At 35.7% G+C, this 11900-nt stretch overlaps 1 protein-coding gene across 1 annotated transcript; it reads right to left on the minus strand.

Annotated features, from left to right (window-relative positions):
• Positions 1–8889: 8889 nt before the first annotated feature.
• Positions 8890–11900, minus strand: calca (calcitonin/calcitonin-related polypeptide, alpha). Its single transcript, XM_074186854.2, is given in 6 exon segments — positions 8890–9336; positions 9631–9806; positions 10872–10997; positions 11275–11363; positions 11791–11849; positions 11852–11900. Coding segments are annotated over 6 exon segments (492 nt in total). The 5' UTR covers positions 11886–11900; the 3' UTR covers positions 8890–9328.

The following is an 11900-nucleotide window of genomic DNA, read 5'->3' on the forward strand; positions in this document are numbered from 1 at the left end:
AAAAAACAACAACAAAAAACTAATAATTTTAGTACATGTTTTATGTGTCAGAAGAGGGCTTAGGAAATAATACCAACAACAAAAAAATTGACCAAAAGGGCACTTGGGGGCAAGGAGCAAGGGGGGCAGGTGCTCAAGCACCCCCAGCTCCCCGCCCCCTCTGCACGTGCCTGGTGAACTATTTGATTTATCTTAATCCATGATGGCTGCTAGAATTTTAAACCGTGAAATCAATGAAAAGTGGTTAACCAGCTAAACAAGCACATTGGTTGAGCCTTGGTGTTTTGACTCTATTGCACATTGAAGTAATGAAGCCCTTAGATAACGAATCTTAAAGTGTGTTTAGAAGTTATCAGATTTTAATGATGAAGCATGCTGTTGGTTGAAGCTAAATCAGTTCACCAAAGGCTCACATATCAAGAACTGGCTTAATGTTTTATATACAGTTTCATTTAGTTAGATATATTGATATACTTATTTATTTACTTATTTATTTACTTAGTGTTATTATTTTTATTCTTTTTTTTTTTTTTTTTTTGCTTGATTATAAATAGTTTTGAAGATGTGAGGGTTATTTAGCATTTTTAAAATCCTGACCTGCGGAAAACAGAAGGATGAAAATTGATGAAGTAACTACTTGAGATGGTTAATTCTTTGCTGCCATCTAGGGGATATAAAGAGATATTACGTGTATTTTATAATGAAACCTTTTCCGTTGGACATGAAGCATACACAGAATTTTATAGCATACTTTCTTTATTATTATTTCAAGTGGATACATTAATAAAAAAATTAAGATTTGTAAACATTTATATATATATATATATATATATATATATATATATATATATATATATATATATATATATATATGTATGTATGTATGTATGTATATATATATATATATATATATATATATATATATATATATATATATATATATATATATATATATATATATATATATATATATATATATATATATATGTAAAAGTGGCACGCATTGAAAATAAACATCATTAAGACCATAAGAAACTATTTGAATCTTGAAAGACATTGCATGTGTTTTAGCTCTCTGATATTAAATTCTTCACTTCTCTCACACAATTGAAAGCCCTGGGATTTTCTTTTTCTCTTTGAATTTAACACCATCTTGAAATCTTGAAAGTATTTGGGCAAATCTAACTGGAGGGAATCTACATCAAATACAAAGGCTTCATTACCATTGACATGCAGGAAGCCAAATTAGGCTGTGAAATTATATTAAATTAAAACCCAGTAGATTTGGATGCAGTGTTCGCTCCAGAACATTATGAATATAAAATGAATGTGTTGTATTATTGAAAAGGCTCTTCAAGGCAGCAGAATGTGTTTGTGAAGCTGAGAAAACTTATCAGTGTTGGCCAGGATTTTTTTTATTTTTATTTTTTATCCCAAACAATTAGTCACAGAGTGACATTAGTTCAGCATCACCTTGCACAACATGGATAAAATTTTAACCAACCCTGCTTCCTCACATATTGGAAAGCAAAAATGAAAATGAAAAATTTGGATTACAATAAAGTACTATTTATGAGAAATGTTAAACATGACTTAGAAATTCTCTAAACCACTATTAGGCTTAAATATATTGTTTAATTACTTTCTTATGCATAATAAGTACGTAAATAAGTATGTAATAAGCATGTAAATAAACATTTTAGGTTATTCTTTTAAGTTTTAATAAGCCTATTATTTCTTGAGCATTTTTGGAAAGAAACAAAGTTATTTTGTGACAATCAATCTTTTTATTATTATTTGTTTTGTTTTGTTTTTTTATTGAGGCTACTTACCAGCACTGTTGTCATTTTGTTATTGTCCTTTGCAGAAAATCTTCCCTAACAAACAAATGAAATATTTCCTTATTTCAATCTCCTCAGTAGATTTCTTTAGTTTTCAGCTCTTGCACCTATCAACTGATAAGCATAAGTAATGTACTTGTACACCCAAAAACACGGAGCTCTCAATAGGTTTGAATATGTTAAAACTTGATTTGCAGGTTTTTTAATTTTTATTAAAGAATGTCAACCTAAAAGTGGGTTGAAGTACGTTAAAGGATAGTACTTATATAGAGTTCCTTTTACATGAATTATTGCAGCAGTGCGGCATGGAAAGGAGGCAATAAGCCTCTGGCTCTGAAAAACCAGGTTGCTTTAATAGCAGCCTTTGGTCCATCTGCAATATTGGGTCCAATAGATTCTCTATGTGGGGTTTCGGTCAGGTGAGTTTGGGGGTCATTCAGGCACAGTGATACTATGCTCATTACAGCAGGTATTGGATCTTTTGACAGTGTGGCCAAGTAAGATGTCCTTCTGGAATATGACATCAGCATCTCCAATGAAAGGTAATCATTTCAGTGGAAGCAGGGAGGGCACTGGAATTTTCTGGTAGATGCTTGCACTGACTTTGAACTTGATAAAAATATAAATAAAATAAAAAAAAGAGTAGATCAAACCAGCCACTGACACAGATCCCTAAATCACGAGTGTGGAAATTCTATGCTGAATCCTATAGCTATTTGGGATCGTTGCTTCCCAACTCTTCTTCCAGCCTGTGATCTTCATTTCCAAATGACATGCATAGTTTACTTTTAGCTTAAAAGTAGAGCTTCGACTGCTGTTTAATGTTGCAGCTTTTTTTGTCAAAAACCCAGGTAAATTGACTAAAGGTTAAGATTAGCTAAAAGCAATGAATGCCACAACTTTACTTCATTTATTAGATATGTCTGTGTGCAGCACTCTCAGCCTTTCAGTCAACACACTTGCACACAGCAAAGTGGGACTGCTCAGTGTACAGCCAGCTACTTTAGCAATGACCTTTGGGCCCTATTTATCACCAGACTAAGACATGTATGAAATCTTTAGCCATTTTTAAAAGTGGGAGTTGGGAACTGTGAAACCAGAAAGGATCCAGTAAATTTCTTGGACTGGTGAATATGAGTCTAACATGTGGTAGCAATCACCACTGCTGGCATTCGTTTTATTTTTATGAAATGATCACCAGATGCTATGTTAAACAAGACAACAACCATAACTTCCAACACCTTTGCTCAGCACAGCAAACTCATTTTAAGAAATTGTGAAGTTGGCTAACGCCTGGAATTTCCATTCACTTTTGAAGGCTGCTAACTGCACCTTAAAAAGATTTTTTTTTTGACAAACTAGAAAATAACCTTTTAAAAAAAGAATTTACTATTTTAAAAAAAATAATGGCAAATACAAAATCCCCTTGTTGAAGTTTCATGGATAGTTCAGTTTGTTCCTGCACACCCCAGAGGAGTTCAGATTCTTGCATCATTTTTTTTCTTATCCATCAACATCATTTTGCCAAAAGCACTGAGTCACTTGCTTTTGCACCCACATGAACTTTAAGGGCACCCAATTCTCTCGTTTTTCTCAGTTGCGTTGGTGCATTTCTCAGAACAGAATTGAAATCCTCAAAACTACTTGCTCAGTCTTCAAATCATTGTGCCACTTGTGCACATCAAGAAAGCATTTTCGTGTTTCTTTCAACAAGTTGCAAATGTGTTTGGACATCATGCAAGTGATTATATACAATTCGCTGCATTTTCCTATATTTTCAGTTGCTTGTGTAATGTTGATCAAAATGTTGTCATGATCAATACCTGTTAACTGCACTCACCTGTTTTCAGTTGATCCCTCTGGTATTTAAGTCTGTTTTCTGTTCACTTGTGGCCTGGTTGTCTGTTGTCCTCAGATGCTTAGTGTCCTTTTCTGCTGTCTGTTGTGATGTTTCCAAATTATGGTAAATTAATTCAAAATGTCTTATCTTACATTCTTCTTTCTTTCTTTCTTTTTTTAGCTCAAATCTGCCGAGCAAAGTTTTTTGCCCTTTCTTAACAAAATAAGATTCAAAAACTGATTTGCTCTTTTCTCGCTATTTCTAGACTGGCAGCCAGATGGTGACGAGACAAAAGTGACAGATGCTTGTCTCCAGACACTCCAGAAATCTGACATCCTCTTGAGGATGTCAAACAACTCCACTGAGATCGATGAACAACTCTAGCGCCACCTTTCATCTCCTTCACTGGCTGTGTTTGTGGTATTTGCACATGGATACTCGCATCTAAAAATAACTCCATTCTGTTCCTTTTAATCAAATGAGACAAAGAATTGAATGTGGGCCTCTTCTAAGTCATATTTAACATTTTTAGGCCTGAAAGGGGCACAGTTATTTGATTGTGCTATGAAATGTCATTAAGTGTCTGGAAAATACATAACACTGCTCATTTAAGGTTTGTTATTACAGTCTCACAAAATCTTCAAGACTAAATTTTCTAAAGCTTTTGTTGTTATTTGATTAGTTACAAGACTTGCCATACCTCTCAAGTCTCTGTTTTGGCTGGAAAAACGGGAGACTTTTTCCTGCTAAAAAAGTCGGCACTTGCAGGGTGCTGCAGGTGCCGACAGGGGGAACAAACAAGATGTTGTGCCAAGAGATGGTCTCCAAAAACTGACTGTTGGATCAAACATATCAATTAAGCAGAGCTTGCAGCCTTGAAGGTTAAGGTCTGTTGCACATGTACCCAGGAGAAATAGAGACGACCCTCAGGAGGGCTGTTAGAACTGTCATCACCAGCTCCTGGGGATGAAGGAACATTCATGTTGTTGCAAATGAATAACTGTGAAAGACGAAAACCAAACACAAGGAAAGAGCAAATGTAAAATGTATTATCCCGAACATTTACAAAATAATATGTCTTTGTAATAATAAAGGTAGATGAAATAGTTATTTGGGGACAACAGAATACTGGAAGCACAGTGTCTGTTTATTTAAAATGTACAAGAGGTATTGTCAGATTTAAGGACTACAAAACATATTTTCAATCCATTATTTTACTGATGTTTGTGTTGTATCCACCTGAGGCCTCCATCAACACATAGTTCTTCAACAGGCATGCTGCTGCACAGTGTTTTAAGATTAGTTTTAACATCAGCTCAACTTAAATCATTCCATAGGACATAATTTAAAACATGAATGAATTAGAATTTTATTTTTATTTTTTTTACAATAATCTGTCACCTTTGTTTTAATATTTTCACTTTAAAGTTGTTGTTGTTTTTACTTTCATACAATAGTCTTTGTCAACCTGGCCAAAACTCTACACAGTGCTATACTGGACACGTTAGAATTGCAGTAACATAATAAAGTAAAATTTTTGTGTAAACTTCTGTGGAAGAAGGTTATAACATTTATGGTACTTTGCTCAGCCCAGGAACTTATTACTCACAGTCATCAAGATATTTTTACTAGATTTTTTTTCTTTCTTATTATTATTTAATTTCAGTCAGAATTGTTTCTTTCTGTTGTTCAAATTACCAGCACTAAATTAATTTAAATAATCCAGAAATGTATATCTGTCTATTTGACTTGCAAATTATGTTGCATGTTTATTTTCTTTGCCACTGAACATGTTAAAAATCGGCTTACCAGTCCAGTTACATAGAACTCTACAAGCTATTGCCCATGTACTCTAGAATCTCACTTTTAAGATTACAGAGATTAAACCTTTGGAACTACATAGTGTAATAAAAATCCTGCCATTTCTTTTGAAATCTGGGTGTTTTGTGCCACAATATCATAAATAGAACCTGTCAGCCAACACAAGTGTAAAAGATCTAAAAGCAGCATTTATTTCTTAAATATAATAGCATTCAAGAACAGATGAGAAATACTAATTGCCTTCAACCAGTTTGGGTTACAAAGCTATTTCTAAAGCTTTGTGATTCAATCAAACCACATTTACAGCTATAAATGGAGAAAAAATAGCAGGACGGTGAATGTTCCCATGCACAGCTGACCTATCAAAATGACTCCAAGAGTATCGTCAGCTCTCCCATGCGGTCACAAAAGAACCTCCAAAGACATCTAAGACAGTACATCAGGAGTGTCCAAAGTGGGTCCTTGAGGGCCGGCATCCTGCATGTTTTAGTTCTCTCCCTAGTGGTAGTAACAATCTCCTCTGCAACTCAGTATTCTGCTTAGGCCTTCTGATGAGCCATCATTTGATGCAGGTGTGTAAAACCAGGGAGAAAACTAAAACATGCAGGATGCCGGCCCTCAAGGACCAACTTTGGACACCCCTGCAGTACGTGATTCGACAATGGGGCCAAAATGGCCTCCATAGGATGGTTCTAAAGCCAAAATTACTGCCGACCAAAAAGAACACAAAGTCCCGTCTCAGATTTGCCAAAGAAAACATCTGAGTATTTGGGGAAATGCACTGTGGATAGATGAGAAAGAATTGGTCTGTCTCTTTACTGCTGACATAAACCTAACATTTCAGAAAGAAAAAATGCAGAGCGTCAAACACAGTGGTGGTATTGTGATGGACTGGGACAGACTGGCAGTTTCAGGAATAAGACGACTTGATGGACCAATGAATTTTACTGTTTCAGCAAAACCTGAACATGTCTTGACATCTGTTGGGTTCTGTGTTTCTGTGTATTTATTTCTTGGTTTTTCTGTGTCCTGTTCCCCTGGGAGTCTCTGTGATGTCCTGTCCTCCCTGTTTATTGATCCCAGCTGTGTCTAGTTCCCTGATTACCCTCCCTGTGTATTTAAGTCCACCTGTTGTCTTTGTTCCTTGTCTGGTCCTCGTCATACGTTTGTCGCTGAACGTCGTCCTACCTGTACCTGGTGCTGCACTGGTTAGATTGCTATTGGATTTATCATTTAAATCATTTTCATTATGACAACCTGGGCCTGCCTGCGTCTCCCTCACGGCTCACAAACACAAATCATGACGACATCAGTGTTATGTTGTGAAAAAAAAAGAATCCTCTTTTGTAAATTCAAATGTTTGATGGTAGTTTTTTGGGGGGGTTTTGTTTTTTTCGAGGGTGGCTCAACAAGTTGCTAGGTTTAGGGGACAGTACAGTTATCACATAGGTTGGTTTTGATCACTTTTCTCTTAATAAATTCTAATTGGGAAAAAAAAAACACTTCATATTTACTTTAGTTATCTTTGAATATGTTTAATGATCTGAAATGTGAAAATATAATGCTAAGCCACAACAACAACTGAATAAAACAGTAAGAGGTCAAATACTGCTTCCAGGCTGTTAATGCACAACACTGAATTTTAATTCCTCTGAAGGCATCAGTGATTTGAGAGGTAGGAGTTTGTTCTGTGATCACTGGGTTGTTAGTTCAACTCAGTTATGTTTCCCTGTGCAAGACACTTCATCAGTCTTGCCTGGTGCCAGTGGTGTGATTGTATGGCAAAATGTTTCTGTCAGTGTGCAGCTGTGGTTACAATGCTTACCACCATGACACTGTAAAGCACTTTGGAGTCCTCTTGACAAGCTATTTTACCTTTAATTATAATTAACTATAACTTACTTCACTTTGCTTTTTCAAACTATGAGTGGCAAATATTCGTCTCACATCGTGTCTCTCAGATAACATAAGCTTTGCTAACAACTTTAAGACTGAATTAAATTGTTTGAACAATAATTTTCATAATGAATAAAGTTCAAAAAGCTTTTCTTCTTTACTTTCAATAAAATAGTTTTTTGTGCATATCTGCATCCATCACATTATAAATGGTTGTCACATCTGAAACTGCACTGTATGTCTGTGCAACAATATATACCATTTGGAGCATAAATCTTTTATTGGTTGGGTAATGTTGGTTGAGTTCACAACCCTAAAAAAGATTAAAATAAAAAAGGTTTAAGTATAGGTTAATTAAGGCCACTGAAAGAACTTAACCACATACTGTTGTCTTGCCAAGCCACATGATTCCAGCTGTGATTTATCATTATTGAGTATTTATTTAGTTTGTCAGTTTGAAAGGTTTGAAGGATAAAGGTCATCGTGTGTGATAAACCTCATTTTAACCTGATCGAAATATCCACTTTTGACATGTGTCCACAGATATAGTTTAAAAGAGGCTATTGTCTGCTAAAAACCAGAAATGTCTCTTGTCAGTATAAAGACCTTTGTCTTTGTCAATGAGTGATTAACTTGTGGTAAAAAAAAAAAAAAGACGTTTTCCTGGTTGTTCAGTTATTGGGGGTTGCGTGAAATTTGCTGATCTGGTTGAAGTTGAGTGAAGCGGAAGTTGATTGTTCAGGCCTCATGTTGAGGTCAAACTTTGATTTTTGCATTGTCTCTTTTCCACATTACTTTCCTATTATTAGTGCTAGTAGCAGTAGCCATGGCAGTAGTACGTACAGAGGACATACTACTGCACAATTTTGCATACACAGAATACATATGGATGTATGCAAGAGAGGCATCTTACAAAATTAACTGAGTTACACCGGTTCTGTCTGGAGGATTGGATCAGACAGAACAAACTATTTTGAGAAACCCAAAAGGTTTGACTCAAGTCATACAGTCCAAAGGCAATGATGCCAAATACAAATGAGATGTATGTAATCCTCTTTTGAAGACATTAATATACATCTGACATACCATTTCTCTCCTTATTGTGGCATTTAGCAAATAGAAAAATATATATATATTATTCTGATTTATCTAAATTAAGGGATATTTGGTCTGATTTAACTTTGGATATTTAGATAAAAGTGTGTATGTCTGTTTTTATTTCATATTTTGTGCACTTCTGGTTTAAACTTTATGCAATCATTGATTAATCATCATACAAATGATATTTTATACATAATTCTGCAAAGTTAGAAAAACCTTTTAGCCAAGGTGGTTCTTATTGTTCAAAGTGGAATTTAATATAAAAGTAATAACTTACTGTAACCATTAGAAAGCAAAATGTTCTCTGTTGCATTGTCTGTCTGTACCTTTTTAATATGAACTGACAAAAATGGTAAAATCAGATCTAAAATTAATTCATACAGTCACACAGTAGCTAAAATACTATTTATTTCTACTCCCCAGTTACAATTATTCCAACATTTATCTTTCACAGGTAATTTATCTCATCCACAGTAAAATGCAAGAGTTTTACAACGATGTTCAGAAACAGCCACAGAACATTTGTTAACATTTGTGTGTCAGTAACACAGATGCAAAGTGGAGCATTTCCATTTCGACACACTGTAATACAGCAGCAACGGGTCAGAAATGCAGATGAGCCAGAGGTCAAGGCAGAGAGAATGAGTCAGCTCTCGTCACTCTAAGCAGCTTTGTTTTCTAAACACTAACAACAGACCATTTAGTTAAATGAAAGACACATATCCATGTTTGTGAAGGATAGTTTCTGGAATGAACTGTTGCTTCTTCTTAAGGTGCTTCTACCGTGACTAGACGATGAAGGGGTTTTGTCTCTGAAGATAAGCCTGATCTATTGAGCTAAAGAGAGGGAGGGAAAGAAGAAGTTTTAGTTTTTTGCTGAAGGGTGCAACAGTTTGAGGAAAAAAAACATCCAAAAAGTTAGTTGTAAAACTGCAGAAAAGTCAGGATGTTGTAGATTTGTAATTTTTTTTTTTTTTTTTGAGGTTCATTTAGATGGATAAGACCAAATGTTTGTAAGCATATCTGATTAAAACATATTCATCCAAACTCAGCCATATCTTCAAGAAAAGAAATTTTCTATTCTTTTCACTACATGATTATCTCTTTTAGAAAAACATATTACTAACATACCATGTGTCTGGTCTTGCATCAGGCCATGCCGCTTCCTTCTGCCAAATGCTTGCGCACCAACATTTGTGGGAACAAAGTTGCTGTGTCCGAGTCCACCTGAACGGCTCAAAAAGTCAGCCAAGCGGTGCGTCACGCAGGTGGCCGTGTTGCATGCCCGTTTTTGTGCTGTGGAATTGCTTGTAAAAAAAAAAAAAAAAAGGGGTAAAGACAAAAAGTTAGAATATTTCTGATGTAATTAAATGAATTTAAGCAATAACATTATTTTCCTGTTTCCTTTCATTCTTCGTACAGCTTGATGTTCAGCTACATTATTAGGGATAAAAGCAGCTTAACGATGAATGTTGAATTCACCAAGAACGAACACAATTGCAACAAAGAAAAAAATTACTAGGCACAATTATAGCTGTTAAATTTTTTTTTATTGTATTGAATATATTTGCAACAGTTTTGAATCAGTTTTTTATTATTTTAAATTAGTGACACAAACACATGGAGAGAGACAAACAAGGAAACTCGAATATAACAATCATTTGGTGCAAAACTCAGAACTTCAATTGTACGTGCTGATGTAGTTTTCATATAGCTCAGAAAGGCTCCTTCTCTTGCCGGGGGTCCCTGCTCCCACATCAGTGGGAGGATAGGTTTGCAGTTTGTGAATATCCTGGGACAGTCTGCCAAGCACACATGTGCTCAAGCCGGTGCAGCGCTTTGACACGGGTCTATTCCAGCTGTTGGAGATGGAGAGAAACATGCAAAGGCTTACAGGACAGCAACATGCAGATATTGACCTTCAGCTACATGCGTTCACAGAACAGCTCTATGTGATATTATACAGCCATGCTGACAAATCTAAAAGGTGGATGATGCTAACCAAAATGAAACAGCTGAGTTTTTATGACATTGTGCTATGGTTTGTCTGTCATGCATACTTTGGGATGTTTGACATCATGCAAACATTACTATTCTAAACTCATGCTGAACTGCAAACAACCTATGTTGTAAAACTGATGTGACAGCAACGAATGAGTGACTGACTGACTGGATGAATGAATGAATATGAATGAACGAAGGCCATCCATTCCATCTGATTTCTCCCATACGTTTCAGAAACCTCGCTGTATACCTCCAAAATTATCACCAAGCTCAAACTGTTGGACTTGCACACAGAACCGTGTTACGCTTCATTAGATCAACAGAAAGGATTGACTGTTTGAAGATGACCTGGAACGTTCAAGCCGTACCTCTCCCCGTCAGCTGGTTGCTTTGCTGGTTCATCTGAGGTTATCTGCACGAACTCCTTGATAGCTCTGAGTAACGTTTCAGCATCCTTGTTCAATAGTGTGACCCCATCCGACATGGACTCCTTGCTAGTTGAGAAAACAGTCATTCAGTTGTTGCATTGGTCTCTCAGCCTCTGACACAAACATTTTAGGTAAAAAGATCAAAACCTTGTTCAAATGAAGATCCTACACTTTTAGTGATACTCGTAATCTTAAAGACACAAGCAATTCCGTCTAGATGAAGACATTTTAACAATTCAGTGTTTTCAAAAGATATATATATATATATACATTTTAACTCTTTTGACCGAGTGACTTAACTGAAAATGTCTAACTGTTGCAGAAAGCATGCTCCAGTTCTCACCTGGATGGTGCCGCATTCGAGAACGTCTGGCAGAAAAAAAGGGCATAACCAAGAAGGAGCGTCCTGAGTTTAAGCATGCTCATGATTCCCTGTGAAGAGAAACAGTCAGCTTTGTTGGTGCATGCAAAGAAGACTTTAACTCCACTTTGTTCCAATATACAGACATTTAAAATATACATATATAAGCTTGGTTTATATTTTTTAGTTTCAAATGTGATTTAAGCTTCTTCATATTTTAACATTTTGTCCTAATCTGATTCTTTCCTCCATTCTGTCTGGATTTCTGAGGTTGCTCAGTCGACCAGCAGAGTTGTACAGCTTTAAATGGGGTTTTGTCTATTAAACAAATTAAGCAAATAACACAAATGCAGCAGAGTCACATTTCCCTCCTTTTGTACAGTGAAAGTTCCTCAAGTTCCTCAAAATACACCGCATCACACTTAAAATTGCATGCTGTAAAAACAGCAAATGATAAAAACAGTTATGAAAGGTGAACAATCTTGTCTTCTTACTGACCTTGTGATTATAGATCGTCTCAAGTCGTAACCGATTAGCTGACTTGTGAATCTGCTGTGCTTCTCACAGTGCACCGTTTTATATACGTCCCCCATGGATTTCTGTAATAT

This window comes from Poecilia reticulata, chromosome 3, assembly GCF_904066995.2.
Source record: "Poecilia reticulata chromosome 3, P_reticulata-male-v2, whole genome shotgun sequence".
Lineage (NCBI taxonomy): Eukaryota > Metazoa > Chordata > Actinopteri > Cyprinodontiformes > Poeciliidae > Poecilia > Poecilia reticulata.